The sequence below is a fragment of the Herpailurus yagouaroundi genome, unplaced genomic scaffold (assembly GCF_014898765.1).
Source record: "Herpailurus yagouaroundi ecotype Mexico unplaced genomic scaffold, PumYag 216, whole genome shotgun sequence".
Lineage (NCBI taxonomy): Eukaryota > Metazoa > Chordata > Mammalia > Carnivora > Felidae > Herpailurus > Herpailurus yagouaroundi.
This window is the reverse complement of record NW_024412447.1, coordinates 6077381-6093792: the sequence shown is the minus strand read 5'-3', so window position 1 is coordinate 6093792 and position 16412 is coordinate 6077381. Positions and strand designations below refer to the sequence as shown.

General features: G+C 40.6%; 1 protein-coding gene across 1 annotated transcript in view; it reads left to right on the top strand.

The window, feature by feature from the left end:
* The window catches only part of SMURF1 (SMAD specific E3 ubiquitin protein ligase 1), a 78398-nt gene that overhangs the window by 33478 nt on the left and 28508 nt on the right, over positions 1–16412 (top strand). The window contains exons 2-3 of the mRNA XM_040455643.1: positions 13920–13958; positions 15111–15219. Of these exons, the coding sequence (XP_040311577.1) occupies positions 13920–13958; positions 15111–15219 (148 nt within the window). The remainder of the gene's footprint in view (positions 1–13919; positions 13959–15110; positions 15220–16412) is intronic.

The window sequence follows — 16412 nt, the reverse complement described above, 5'->3', positions numbered from 1 at the left end:
CTTTTCTCTTGAGCTTACTTAAAAAAGATTTGTTCATTAAAAAAAAACTATTTAAGAGCACTGGCTTCTGATTTTATTGGCAACTCTTTTCTTTTTCATTAGTGTGTGCTGTTATCTTTATTAATTCCTTCTTTTCACTGCCTTTGGATTATTTATCTTAAAATTTTTTTAATTTATTTTTGAGAGAGAGAGCAAGAGAGACAGAGTATGAGCAGGGAGGGGCAGAAAGAGAGGGAGACACAGAATCCGAAGCAGGCTCCACACTCTGAGCTGTCAGCATAGAGCCCCATGTGGGGCTTGAACTCACAAACTGTGAGATCATGACCTGAGCGAACTCGGTCGCTTGACGGACTGAACCACCCAGGAGCCCCTTTATCTTTTTTGAGTTGGAAGCTTGGTTCACATGTTTTCCATCTTTCTGGGTTTTTAATGAGTGAAGTTAAGCCTATGTATTTTAACATATAGTATTTTTTGTTTTCATTTGATTGTAAATAGCTTCTCCTTTCCACTTTGACCACAAGAGTTATTTAAAAATAGATTTAAAAATTTCCAGAAGTGAGGATTTGTTTAGGCTATATATTTGGTGTGGATGTTTTATTACATTTAGTGAATGAATGTGGACTGTTTATCAGCTTGGGAAATTTGTTTAAGTTTCTTTTGTAGCTTAGAACACAGTCCGCTTTTCTAAATTCCACGTGTGTTCGAAAAGAATGGGTATTCTCTGTTTTAGAAGGAAAATGATTTTTTTGAGTTTATTTTCTCTCTCATGATGCAACTTCTGTAAACATTTAGTGATTCCTAGTTATGTATTTCTTTCTGCAACTGGGATTTCCTGCTTCTCAGTCAAGGTGTGAGAGGGATGGAGGGATGAGGGAGAGACGTGCTGCAGGAGAGCTGTCATTCTGCGCAATGAATGAGCTCTGAACTTGAACCCCGCCCCCCGCTTCTGCCCACACACCATCCTGTGTCCCAGAACCACACTCTGCAGTCAGTCCTGCAGCTGGAGGCAGAGCCTGGCCCTGGGTCGCTGGCTCCCATTGGACAGTGGGCATGCCTGACGAGGAACCTTGCCACACCTGCCACAGTGACTCGCCACTCCTGTGGCCATGCCTGGGATGCCACAATGTTGGTCCCACCTTCTGCAGTCACAGTCACCTGCCTGTGGCTGTGTCATCTGTTTATGGCTAAAGTTTCCCTCTTTTTCTTGTTTGGTCTCTATCTTTTAGAGGTTCCTTTAATTTGTGTGCAGAGCTATGTGTATGTGTGACTTACGTATCTATTTCATCATTCCTATTGGTGTGTGTTCTGTCATTCTGGAAACCTAGTAAGTAACATGTCAGTTTTATTCAAGTTGGAAGTGTGGTGGGATTCTATTTCTTTCCCTTTGTTTTCTTTTTCTTTCATTCCTTTTTTCTTTTCTTTTCTTTTCTTTTTTTTTTTTTTTTTTTGAGCATTTTCTTACTGTTTGTCACTACAAGGTGCTTACAAGTATATGTTACGTGTCCTGGTCCTAGAAGCATACATTTCTCCATGGAGCCTTTTTTTCTTTTAATGGTCGATGATAGTAGAAATGTAATGTTTTGGGGTGCCTGAGTGACTCAGTTGGTTAAGCATCGTACTCTTTCGGCTTGGATCTCGATCTCGTGGTTTGTGAGTTTGAGCCCCACATTGGGCTCCACGCTGACAATGTGGAGCCTGCTTGGGATTCTCTCTGCCCCTCCCCTGCTTGCTTGCTGGTGTCTCTCAAAATAAACTTAAAAAAATTAATTAAAAAAAGAAACCTAACTTTTCCCAATAAAATATACCGATTATCTTCTCGTGTCATTCTGTATTCTTGTCCACCACTATGACTTTTCTTACTTTTAAAATAACCTTTATTGAAATATAATTGACCTAGAGTAAAGTGCACTCTTTTTAAGTGTATATAGAGTTCAGTGAGTTGTAACAAATGTATGGCACTCATATAACCGCCACGCAAGTCAAGATCTGTAATCTTTTCATTACTCTGGAAAGTTCCTGATGACCTTTTGCAGCTAGTTTCCCCACCTAGCCCCTGGACCCAGTCACCCAGTGATTTGCTTTTTATAATGATTAATTTTGCCCATTCTGAAGTATCATATGCATGCAGTCATACGGCATGTACTCTAAAGTGTTTTTAATGCTACTGAGATTTACCCATGTTTTGGCTGTATCAGTAATTCATTTTTTTTTATAGTCCGTTCACTTGTTGATAGATGCTAGGTTATCATTTTAGTGATTATGAATAAAACTGTTGTCAGCTTTCACGTACACATCTTTTTGTGGCTATTATATTTTCATTTCTTTGGACAAGAATCCAGGAGTAGAACTGCTAGGTCATAGGGTACATGTCCACTAAACAGTTGTCCAAAGCAGCTGTTCTGATTTACACTTCCACCAGCTATGTCTGAGAGTTGTTCTTCCACATCCTCGCCAGCACTTAGTATTGTCAGTCTTTTTAGTTTTAGCTATTCTAGTGGGTGTGTAGTGACACCTGATTGTGGTTTTCAGGGGCATGTCACCAATCACTAGTGATGTTGGCCATGTTTAATTGTGCTTACTGGCCATTTGCTATCTTCTTCAGTGAAGTGTCTGAGTTTTCTGTGACTATTTTTTTTTAATTGTTTTTAATGTTTATTTACATCTGAAGGAGAGAGAAACAGAGCATGAGTGGGGAGGGGCAGAGAGAGAGGGAGACACAGAATCCAAAGCAGGCTCCAGGCTCCAAGTTGTCAGCACAGAGCCCGACGTAGGTCTTGAACTCACAAACCATGAGATCATGACCTGATCCGAAGTCAGATGCCCAACCAACTGAGCCACCCAGGTGCCCATTCTTTGCCCATTTTTAAGTTGGGTGGTTTTTCTTTTGATTATTGAGTTGTAAGAGTTCTTTATATATTCTGTTTACAAATCTTTTGTCAGATATATGTATTTTGAAGATTTTTCCCTGACTGGGGAAAAATGCCTTTTCATTTTCTTTTTTTTTTTATTTTTTTTTTCAACGTTTATTTATTTTTGGGACAGAGAGAGAGACAGAGCATGAATGGGGGAGGGGCAGAGAGAGAGGGAGACACAGAATCGGAAACAGGTTCCAGGCTCTGAGCCATCAGCCCAGAGCCCCACGCGGGGCTCGAACTCACGGACCGCGAGATCGTGACCTGGCTGAAGTCGGACGCTTAACTGACTGCGCCACCCAGGCGCCCCACCTTTTCATTTTCTTAATGGTACCTAATGTTTAAGTCTGTGCTCCATTTCAAGTCAGTTTTTGTCTATGATATGAGGTAGGAGTTGAAGCTTGTTTATTTTTACCCTAAGGATATCTGATTCATTCTAACTGCGTATCCCATTTTCCAGGCTGGAGAAGACTATCCTTTTTTCCCCCTCATTGAATTATCCTGGCACTTTTGATGAAAATCAATTGATCTCATACCTAGGGGTCTATATTTGTATTTTCTGTTCCATTGATTTTTATGATTGATTTATAAATATTTAAGTGTACAGCTCACCGAATTCTCAAACTGAATACACATGTGTCATTAGCACCCAGATCAAGAGACAGAGCCTGGCCATATCTGACTTCAACAGTATATATTAGCTCTGTGGATTCTGTGTTCTGTGTAAATGGCACTGTGTATAACATCTGCCGTGTCTTCCGTCATATCGTGTTTGTGAGATTCCTTCCTAATTTTGTGTGTAGTTGTGTTCATCTGTCTCAGTGCTGTATAATACTCCATTTTGTGAATACAGCTTCTTTATTCGTTGTACTCTTGATAGATGTCTCATTGGTTCTTGGTCTTTGGTTATTGCTAACTGTGCTGCTATAACCATTCTATGTGGTGAACATACGTGTGCATTCCTGTTGATTCTATGCCTAAGGGTGGAATTGCTGGATCATGATTGATCTTTTTTTTTTTTTAATTTAAGTGATCTTATGAATCCAGTGTTGGCCATATTGAATTGAAATTTTTAATGTAATTGTTATCTTAACACTCAGTTGTCATTTGTTTTTTTTTTTTTAATTAAAAAAAATATGTATTTATTTTTGAGAGAGAGAGAGAGAGACAGAGTATGAGCCGGGGAGGAACAGAGAGAGAGAGAGGGAGACACAGAATCTAAAGCAGACTTCAGGCTGCGAGCTGTCAGCACAAAGCCTGATGTGGGGCTCAAGCTCATGAACCGTGACATCATGACCTGAGGCGAAGTCGGACGCTTACCCGACTAAGCCACCCAGGTGCCCCTACTTAGATGTTTTAAGTGATTGAGATACCTTAATTTTCTGTATTTATATCACTGTTACTCTCTCTGCTTTTTGGTTCTTGCTTATCAGAGTCTATGTTTCGTGGCTGTCGATTGTTTGGCCAGCTCTACATGAAACCCCTGTCGAAGCCCCTCTCTTACCTGGTGGGGGGAGTGGGGGGGTGAGGCCCGCCTGTGTGAAAAGTAACAGTCAACTCAACCATATGGTTCCTAACTAGGAGCAAGACGAGGGAGTAGATTGCTGGTGGTTATGAGCAGCAATTTTCAGATCAGGCGAAACTAACGTAAATGTAACATAAGATTGTCAGCTATTTATTTTGCCAAGTCACTGGTGAAACTATCACTATTTTCTCTTACCTCATTTTCATTAAGGATGCGGTATCGTAATAGGAACAAAATAGAGACAAGACCTAACACCAGAACACAGGACAGGCATTTAAAATGATTTAGTTCCCTTTTACAAAAACCACACCATATTGTCCTCACTTTTTTCATTTTGGCACTAGTGAAAGTGTTATCACTGAGTGGCATTCAGGAAATACCGGTCTGAGTGGCTTCACCGACAAGGGGCCTTGCCTGGACTGTGAAGACTGGAGCTCAGCGAAGAGAAGGAGGCTGTCGAGTGGGTTGAGTGGAATAATAATGGCGTAGAGGTGGTAACAGTTGGGGTGGTAGGAGGTGGTGATGAACCAAGCTATACTTTGAAGAATGGTGGGAAACACAAGTGATATGAGGGAATGGAGCACCTTTGAACCCAGGGAGAAATTTAGATTAGCGGCAAAATATGCATTGGAATAAAATAAGCCATTGGAGCTTTTAGAGCCTCGGGACACGCAAAGAGCGTCTCAGAAGGTTGATGTTGTGGCTGAGTGTCCTGAGGAGGGAGGGCGCCATTGCTTTTCCGTTGAGCTGTGAGTCAGTGAAGCCAAGAATGGGAGAGCGGGTACAAAAGTAGGGGAAGGGGCAAATTCGAGAGACCTGTAGGAGAAGGAAAAGATAGGACTCGGTGACACGTGTAAGTACAGGAGCAGGGGGGAATAAAAATGACAGCCAGAGGTCTCTAGCCTTGGCAAACAGAAAAACAGTGGAAGTACTGACACAAATTAGAACGTTTCGTGGGACACCTGGGTGGCTCAGTCGGTTAAGCATCTAACTCTTGGTTTTGGCTCAGGTCAAGTCATGGTTTGTGAGTTTGAGCCCTGCATCAGGCTCCTCATGGCCAGTATGGACCCTGCCTGGGATTCTCTCTCCCCCGTGTCTCTGCCCCTGCCCTGCTCTCTCTCACTCTCTCATTCTCTCTTTCTCAAAATACAGAACCTTAAAAAAAGACAGAAAATTTCTAAAGTTGGTTATTATAATAAAGTACTAAATTTGTGCCATGGCCACTCATCCTGGGGGTGGGTGAAACCACAAGCGGTGTTTTAGGGAAACTGCCTTTGTCAGCGACCTAGTGAAGAGGGTGTCTTACTAATTGAAGATACCTCCAGTTAAAACTTCCATGCATTTCCCGACGCGAAGTGAACATTATGTAATTTGCTCTTATCCCCAACATTAGGAGATTGTGGTATGTGATTAGGAAATTATGGAATGTAAGAGACAAGGTGTGTCCACAGTAGAGGGGCACCCAGGAGTTGGGAGTTGAAGCCACCACGCTGTGGTCTACGCTGAAAGAAGTAAGCTTCGTTTTTCTGTCTGTTGTTGTATCCTCAGAGCCTCACACAGAATTGGTGTCTAACATATTTGTTTAAAAATGAGTCGTAGTTCTAGATAGAGTACGATTTTATGCTGTGATAAATTACATTTCATCATTTTATCTCCTAGAGTGGGCAAGATCACAAAATTATTCTAGTAGGAGAAATCTTATTCCACTAACCAAACTAGATTCACTATGGCCCTAAATGATCTTTGCACAAAATTGAGGCAGGATTATCTTTGCTGACACTATTGAGACCTTCTCCACTTTACGATGTCATCAAATTCCACTAGAATGAGCCTTAAATTAAAACATCGCTTGTCTTGTAAATATGAGCGAAGATTCACCTTTTTGAGACGTGAGCAGAATTCTTCCATTCAGAAGCAGCCCAGCACCAGCACCTTAGAAACACGAGGGCCTGGAGCTGGTGGATAACGTTTGAGGCTGGAAAGGCAAGGTAGGTTGGGGTCAGAACATGACAGATGGAATTTTGCAATGGGAAGCCAGTATGGAATTTTTAAAAAGGAAAGAGATCAGAGGTTTAAATTTTGAAAAGAGTACTTGGTGATGGCCGATGTTGGGGACTTGAACAAGGGTAGAGATGATGAGGAGTCAAGGCATTAGAGAGAGATGGAGAAGGAAAAGCATAGATTTCTGGCTTGTGCAGCTGTTGCGCGTAGCTGACCGTCTCTGAAGTAGTGGATTCTGGGAGAGTAGGAAGTAGAGTAGGAAGGTTTCAACTTCAGTTTTGAACATTTTAGTTTGATGTGAGAGCCTTTGAGACTTTCAAATTGTGGGAAAGAAAAGAGAAGTTGAAGGGAACAGAACATCGCAGGTGCATTTGAAGAGAGTTGAAAATGATGGCTGATGTGAAATTAATGGAAGAAAATTAATAGCTCTCCTATATCCAAAGAACAATTAGAAAATTCAGTGAAAGGGACACTCCCATTCACAATAGTAACAAAAAGACAGTTCAGCATAAATGCAATTAGAAATGTGGAAAACTTTTATGACACACTTTAAAACATCACTTAAGAGCATTAAAGAAGAATGTAATAAATGGATCAATGTACTGCCTTCAACAATAGGAATACTTCATATGGTAAAGAGATAGATTCCCCTCAAATTTATTCATGAGGTAATTTTTTTGAATTTGCTCAAAATGATCCTAAAATTAAATTTTTTTTTTTTTTTTACCATTTATTCACTTTTTGAGAGAGACAGACAGAGTGTGAGCAAGGCAAGGGCAGAGAGAGAGGGAGACACAGAATCCAAGGCAGGCTCCAGGCTCCAGGCTCCAAGCTGTCAGCACAGAGCCCTACACAGGCCTCGAACTCATGAACCATGAGATCATGACCTGAGCTGAAATCGGACACTTAACCGACTGAGCTACCCAGGCGCCCCAAAATGATCCTAAAATTTAGTGGGAATGATAAGCATGTGTAACTAGCCAGGAGAATCCTAAGCAAAGAGTAATGATGAGATTTCAGGGGCATTCATTTTCTACTCACATTTCCAAGTTTTCATTTTTTACAAGTATTTTTGTAATTACAGAAACAAAACAGCAAGCAGGAGCTATAAGTTATGATCTATCCACAGAAAAGACGAAAAAGAGAGAAAGTGTGTGTATGTGTATTTCTATTGGGAAGGAAGGGCATAAAGATTATATTGAAGAAAAAATATTACTACTGACAATATAGAAATAAAAAAGGACTTTCAGGGAATGCTGTAAACAACTGTATGCCAACAAATTGATAACCTGTGTGAACTGACAAATTTCTAGAAAGACACAAGCTACCAAAGCTGATTTAAGAAGAAATGAAAAATCTGAATAGATGTATAAAAAGTAAAGAGATTAGATAAGTAATTGAAAACACTTTCCACAAGAAAAAGCCAGGTCTAGATGGCTTACTGGCAAATTCTACTAAATATTAAAAATGAATACTGGGGTACCTGGGTGACTCTATTGGTTGGGCGTTCAACTTCGGCTCAGCTCATAATCTTGTGGTTCATGGGTTCGAGTCCCATGTTGGGCTGTCTGTTGTCAGCGCAGAGCCCGCTTCAGATCCCGTGTCCCCCTCTCTCTGCCCCTCCCCCATTTGTGCATACATGCGCACTCTCTCTTAAAAATAAACATTAAAAAGATGTTTTTTTAAAAAAGAAAAATGAATACCAATTCTTCACCAACTTAAAGAGAAAGAACAGAAGAGTCCACTTTTCAACTCATTTTATGAGTCTTTATCACCCTGATACAAAATGAAAAGGAAAGGAAATCTATAGACCAATATCTATTATGAATATAGAACAAAAAATGTTGGTAAATTCATAGCAAACTGAATACCAGCAGCACACTAAAAAGATGATGCACCATAACCAAGTGGAATTTATCTCAGAATGCAGGGTTGGCATACCATCTGAAAATCAATTAATGTACTACCTCATACCTACAGATACAGGACAAGCACTAAATGATCATCTTAGTAGATGCAGAAAAAGTATTTGACAAAAGCTAACAGTGCTTCATGATAAAAACACTCAACACACTAGGAACAGAAGGAAATTTCCTCAACTAAATATGGGCATTTACGAAAACCCCACAGCTAACATCGTACTCAATGGTTGAAAGTCTGAATGCTTTCCCCTTACAATAAGGACCAAGATAAAGGATGTCCACCCCTTCTACTCAGTATTGTATTGGAAGTACTGGGCAGTTAAGCATGAGAAATGAAGAAAATCATTCAGATTGGAAAGGAAGAAGTAAGCTAGATCTGTAGATGGTATGATCTTACATACAGAAAATTCAAAATAATAAAAGTATTAGAGCTAATAAATGAATTCAAAATTGTAAGATACAAGTTGAATATACAAAAATCAGTTGTATTTCTGTATACTACAAATGAACAACTTGAAGGGCCCCTCGGTGCCTCAAAACCAACTCTTGGTTTTGGCTCAGGTTGTGATATTGTGGTTCATGGGTTCAAGCCCCATGTTGGGCTTTGCGTTGACAGTGTGTAGCCTGCTTGGGATACTCTCTCCCTCCCTCTGCACCTCCTCTGCTCACTTGTTCTCTCTCTCAAAATAAATAAGTAAACATTAAAAAAGAAAAAAAAAAGAAACAATTTGAAAATGTAATGAAGGAAACAGTTCCATTTGCAATAGCATCTAAAAGATTAAAATACAGTACTTAGGAATATGTTTAACAAAAGACGTATAAAACTGATACTCTGAAAATTATGAAACAAAGTTAAAGAAGACTTAAATGAAAGAGGGGGGCATCCCATGTTCATGGAGTAGAAGATTTAAGCTTGTTAGAATGACACTACTCCCCCCATACACCTGCAGGCTCAGTGAAATCCTTTTCAAATTCCATGCTGGCTTTCCCTTACCGCCCCTCCAAAATTAACAAGCTGATTCTAAAATTCATGACAGTTTAACAGATCCAGAGTAACCAAAACAATCTTCAAAAAGAATGAAATTGGAGGAGGACTCATGCTTCCTAATTTCAAAACTTACTATAAAGCTAATGGTAATTACTATGGTCTGAATGTTTATGTTCCCCCTCCCCCCAAAGGTGACAGTATTAGTAGGTGGAGCCTTTGGGAGGTACTTAAGTCATGAGGGTGGAAACTTAAAGAATAGGATTACTGCCTTATAACAGATTCCAGAGGGATCTGTAGCCCCTTCTGCTGAGGATATACAAGAAGTCTGCATCCTGGAAGAGAACCCTTGTCCAACTGTGCTGTCACCCTGATCTCAGACTTTCAGAACTGTGAGAAGTAATTGTTTTTTATAAGCTACCTAGTCTGTAGTATTTTGTTATATAGCCTGAACAGACTAAGACAGTAATCAAGACAGTGTGGTCATGGTATGAGGAAACACATGTAGATCAACGGACTAGAATTGAAGGACCACAGATAAGCTCTCAAATTTACAGGGAATTAATTTTCAGCAAGAGTCCAGACAAGTCAATGGGGAAAAAATATTCTTCTCAGTAAATGGTGCTGGTAAAACTGGATAGCCATCTGTTAGGGAGTGAAGTTGGACCTCTTCACATCACACACAAAAATGAACCCAAAATAGATCATAGGCTAAATGTCTAGTTAAGAATTGAAAGTGTAAAAGGGCGTCCTGGGTGGCTCAGTTGGTTAAGCAGCCAACTCTTGGCTTCGGCTCAGGTCATGATCTCACTGTTTCACGAGTTCAAGCCCCGAGTCAGGCCCTGTGCTGGCAGCACAGAGCCTCCTTGGGATTCTCTCCTCCTGTCCCTACCCCACTTGCGCTGTCTCTGTCTCTCTCGAAATAAACTTAAAAAAAAAATTTTTTTGTAATAAAAAAGAACTGAAAGTGTAAAAAAGCTAAAAGTATTAAAACTCTTAGAAGAAAATAAAGGAGTAAATTTCTTTTTTTTTTTTTTAATTTTTTTTTCCTACGTTTTATTTATTTTTGGGACAGAGAGAGACAGAGCATGAACGGGCGAGGGGCAGAGAGAGAGGGAGACACAGAATCGGAAACAGGCTCCAGGCTCCGAGCCATCAGCCCAGAGCCTGACGCGGGGCTCGAACTCCCGGACTGCGAGATCGTGACCTGGCTGAAGTCGGACGCTTAACCGACTGCGCCACCCAGGCGCCCCATAAAGGAGTAAATTTCTAACACCTTTGGTTAGGCAAGGCCTTCTTAAACATGACCCCAAAAGCACAAGCGACAAAGAAAATAGGTACATTGGGCTTTCTCAAAATTAAAACTTTGTTGCTTCGAAGAACACCATCAAGAAAATGAAAGCCCACAGAATGAGAGAATATTTGCAAATCCTGTATCTGATGAGGATATCTTGTCTGTAGATATTGACATATTTAGAATGAAGAATTCTCACATAAAAGGGCAAATAACCCAACTTAAAAATGGGCAAAAAAAAAAAAGAAAGTTTTAAATAGAAATTTCTCCAGAGAAGATATACCAGTAGCCAGTAAGCACATGAAAAGATGCTCAAAGTCATTAGTCATCAGAGAAATGCAAATGACAACCAGAGAGATGAAAAGCCACGGAGACAGTAAGTATTAGTGAGGGCGTGGAGAAATGGGAGCCCTTAGACACCGCTAGGGGCAAGATAAAATGGTGCAGATGCTGTGGAAAACAGTCTGACACGTCCTCGAAATGTGCAGCATAACGGCTCGTGGGTTCCCAACAAGAGAAACAAAAATCTATGTCTACACAACAACTTGTGTGGCATTATTCATAGTGGCCCTGAATTGGAAACAACCCAAATGTCTATGAGCTGATAAATGGATAAAGAAAATGTGGTCTTTCCGTACAACGGAGTATCACTGATTCATGCTACAACATGGGTGAACTTTAAAAAACCTGCTTAGTGGACAAAGCCAGTCACAGAATACTATGTACTGTATGATTCCGTTTATATGAACTGACCAGGGTAGGCACATCCACAAAGACATAAAGTAGATAAGTGGCTGCCTAGGAGCGGGGTAGAGGGAGTTGAGGTTAAATGAAGAGTAATTGCTGATGAGTAGGGGATCTCTGTCTGGAGGGATGATGAAAATGTTCTAAAATTGATGGTGATGGGGCGCCTGGGTGGCTCAGTTGGGTAAGCGTCTGACTCTTGATTTCAGCTCAGCTCATGATTTCACAGTTTGTGAGATCGAGCCCCACTTTGGGCTCTGTGCTCACAGCATGGAGCCTGCTTGCGATTCTCTCCCTCTCTCTCTGCCCCTCCCCTGCTCACGTTCACTCCTGTGCGCGCGCTCTCTCTCTCTCTCTCTCTCTCTCTCAAAATAAATAAACTTAAAAAAAGAAAATAAAATTGATGGTGATGGTTGTACAATCCTGTGGCCCTGTGAATATACTAAAAAACCACTGAATCACACACTTTAAATAGATGAGCTGTATAGTGTATGAATTATAACTGATAATACTGTTATACAAAAAATATATTAAGTGAAAAGTTTGCAGAGCAATATATCATATGAATATATTAAAATGTTTATAGTAAAACACTATATTCTTGGGGTGCCTGGGTGGCTCAGTTGGTTAAGTGTCTGACTTAGGCTCAGGTCATGATCTCATGGTTTCTGAGTTCGAGCCCCACTTTGGGCTCTATGCTGACTGCTTGGAGCCTGGAACCTACTTCAGATTTTGTGTCTCCCTCTCTCTCTGCTCCTCCTCTGCTTGTGCTCTGTCTCTCTCTCAAAAATAAATAAACATTAAAAATTTAAAAAAATACTACATTCTTGAAAATTGGCAAAATTTGTGAAGCACTCTAAAAGTGCCATTGGTGTATTTTCCCTTGATCTGGTAAGCTTTAATCATGTGACAGATTAGGTGACAAAATTTCTTCACAGTAATTGATGCCACCTCATTATGACAATAATAACAGTAGCTTTAATTGTATTCTGTCTCTATGCCAACATTGTGCTAAATTCCTTTTTTCTTTTAACAAAGATTTTATTTTTAAGTAATCTCTACATTTGACGTGGGGCCTGAACTCACAACCCCAAGATCAAGAGTCACATGCTCTTCTGCCTGAGCCAGCCAGGCACCCCCATGCTAAATTCTTTTTTTATTTTTTTAATGTTTATTTATTTTTGAGAGACAGAGACAGAGCATGAGTGGGGGAGGGGCACAGAGAGGGGGAGACACAGAATCCGAAGCAGGCTTCAGGCCCCAAGCTGTCAGCACAGAGCCCAAAGCAGGGCTTGAACTCATGAACTGTGAGATCATGACCTGAGCTGAAGTTGGACACTCAATCAACTGAGCCAGCCAGGCACCCCTGTGCTAAATTCTTAATATGTATTTTCTCATTTGCTTTTGACAGCACTTGATGATGGCCCAATATTTTCTATCGATCTCCCCTTGCTTTCTATTCTCTAGCATTTGCAAAATTGTCTTATTTATTAGACTATCAGAGATGCACAGCTCCTTTTGTTGCTATCAGCAGGAGCTATACAGGTAAATATTGTAGGTCTTCATTTGAATTGGCATTCATGGGATCCTATGCAGTCATAAGAGCATATTGATAAATCCCTTTCTGTGTGTTTCAGATTTCAAGTTTAAATTAAAACATTTTAGGGGTGCCTGGGTGGCTCAGTTAAGTGGCCGACTCTGGCTCAGGTCATGATCTCATGACTCATGAGTTCGAGCCCTGTGTTGGGCTCTGTGCTGACAGCTTGGAGCCTGGATCCTGCTTCAGATTCTGTGTCCCCTTCTCTCTCTGCCCCTCTCCTGCTTGTGCTTTCTCTCTCTCTCTCTCTCTCTCTCTCTCTCTCTCTCTCTCTCTCTCTGTCTCAAAAATAAGTAAACATTAAAAAAAAGTAAAAAAAAAATTATATTTGTTATGGCTGACTCCCAATTGGAGGAGAAAATACTTTTTAGTTGCTTGTCAGTTTGTGCGTGCGTGCGTGCGTGCGTGTGTGTGTGTGTGTGTGTGTGTGTGATGTGCTACTAAACTTGAAAGACATCATTGGCAAAGATAATTTTTAGAATTTTTTTTGTGTTGCAAATATAGACTGTCTCAATTGTTTGTGCTGATATAACAGAATACCATAGACTAGATGGCTTGAACATTTATTTCTCACCGTTCTAGAGGCTGGAAAAGCCCACGATCAAGGCGCTGGCAGATTTGGTTCTTGGTGAGGGCCCACTTCTGGCGTATAGACAGCCATCTTGCTGCGCCCTTACATGGAGAACAGACCGAGAGCGAGCTCTGTGGTCTCTTCTTATAGGGCACTAATCCCACCTTAAGGCCCCACCCTGATGACCCCATCTAAGTGTAAGCACCTCCTATAAAGGCCTCTTGCAAATGCTATCACAGTGGGGTTAGGGCTTCAACACGTGAATTGAGGGCCCAGGGGTGGGTCCAGTACAATCCAGTCCATAGCAACTAGATGTGATGAAAATCTTCTCCATAAATGCTAACCCTAGCATTTCTGTTTGTTTTCAGTGTTATGTGCCAAGAACCTTGCAAAGAAAGATTTCTTCAGTAAGTACACACCTGCTTTTGCTCTCTTACAGTATTAGTATTCTCCACATATTTTTGTAATTTGAGCTTAAAAAAAAAAAGACAACACTGGACATATTCCCCTCAGAGTTCTGCCTTGTACGGAACGGACCCATGGTTTGACAAACTTCATTTCCAAGTTGGCAACAATGTGGAGGCTTCGAGCTCCTAGGCGTAGCGTTATAACTCATACAAGAGAAACTGTCTCACTCCCTGTTCCGGCCGCACCCTGTCTTCTCCGTCTTTCCAGCCCTGAATCTGTTGCTTTCTGCTGGATGGAGTGTTCTCAGCTCAAATACACACGAGACGCTTTTCTGTAAAAGAGCTGGGTTTGAGTCAAATTGTTAGTCAAATTTTAGAAATGAAATCACATTTTAAAAGCCTCATAATTAAAGGAAGCGTAAAAACCAGAGGGGATCTTTTTCCAAAGGAAGAAATCACCCCTTAACTGCAGAAATTCACCACTATCAAGTCGGTGCCTGCAGCATGAACTTCTTCAGTCTCTGATCCTCACAAGAATGCAGCTCAGTTCTTAAGTGGTATTATTCACACTTTAAAGGTGAAGAAACTTAGGTTCACAGGCCTTATTCAAGGAGCTGGGAACCTCCGGAGTAGTGGTCCCCATCAAGCATGTCTCTAAAACCCTTAACTTGCCGCCTCTCTGATCCTATAAATCTGTGCGACTCATACGCCAGCATTTAGGAACCCACCTAATTAAGACTTGGTGAATACTTGGGTTCGTAGATAAAATAGACAAAGCCCAGTAAGTAAGATTGCTAGGTGTTATTTTTTTAGGAGGTATAAATATAATGAATTATAGATCTCTTTTCTTCCATTTAATTAGCCCAGTTGGTGATCATCAGAAATGATTCTAAATTTAAGCCTAGTTTTTGTAGTTTTCTAGCCCCTAAAAATCTGTGGTGTCAGACTGGGTTGCCTTTCTTAGAAAGCTAAATAGAAATAACTTATTTTGCTGATCAAACTAACCCTAAATTAGAGAATACAGTGCCCCAGGGTAAAGTTCTTCACCAAATTAGATGATCTCAAAGCTCTCTGTAGCCTGTGAGACTGTGTTCTGTGTCACATGGATGGATGTGTAGTCTCATCCCGGTGTGGCCGTCTCCTCTCCTTTAGGACTCCCCGACCCCTTTGCAAAGATTGTGGTGGATGGATCTGGGCAGTGCCACTCAACGGACACTGTGAAAAACACACTGGACCCAAAATGGAACCAGCACTATGATCTGTGAGTTGAATATTCTGTTAAGCCATTTGGGGAGCACCAGGAATCTAGCTTTCAAGAGAAGCCCTTAATAATAAAATAAAAATGATTACTAACTTCTCACTGATAACCAAATGAATACATACTGCCTAATTTTATTGTATACTTGGAAGTTCTTGCATTTGACATGTTCATAGATTTTTATGGTTTGCTTCCGTACTGTGTTTTTCAACCTTCTCCATCTCCTGGCCATGCTGACAGGAGACAAAGGGGTATAGTTCAGGTCTTTTGTGTGCTGTCCCCCCCCCTCCCCCACAGTGAACCTCTGAAGCTTGTTGTAGAGTTTTACTTTAAAAATGCATTATTATTGGGGCATCTGGCTGGCTCAGTCGGTGTAGCAAGGCACTCTTTGACCTCAGGGTTGTGAGTTCGAGCCCCATGTGGGATGTAGAGATTACTTAAAAATAAAATCTTTTTGAAAATGCATTGTTATTGTACATACTTATTATTCAAATATATATTGCTTATATTTCTATTGATTTTTAAAATTTCTACTTTTTAGTAGGAACTATATTTTCTACAAGAGAAGATGAAGTTTGTTGTAGAAAATATAGCTCGGTATGATCGAATGGATGTAACATTCGTTCCTAACATGGATCGCACTTTGAAGACCATGATTTTAGATACACCTGTGTTTTCATGGCCCTGCTAAGACAGTGTCATCAAAAGAACACTGAGCGGTTATTGGTTTTGTGTGAATACAGATTGCATGGAGTCTGGGTGGGATTTTTTGTAACCAGATTCCAAGACTCGTTTTAGTTACACTCAGGAATCCTAAGTGGCTTGGGAGATGGTTGTTGCCCCTTTTCCCGAAAACTGCCCTCTGGTTGATTTGCATGAAGAGTAGGTGGAGGTAGAAAGCACTCTTTAATGTGCTTTGGGTGCATCTGTGGTTTAGAAGTAGGCCCTTGCTGCAAACTAGTATTCTACGTTAAGCTTAATTGGTGAGATTTTATGAATTATGTCATCGTCCTTTGGAACTATAAAAATAGAGTGAATCTCTGTTATAGGATGATTATCATGATGTAGTTACGCACGTGTGCTTCTTACATAACTGGCTGTCGGCTTTTCCCCAGCCCCTTGAAGTTAGTAGATGTGTATTTATTGAGCACCTGTTATGTGTGGGGTATATAGCGCCAACGTCATTTTAAAAGGAT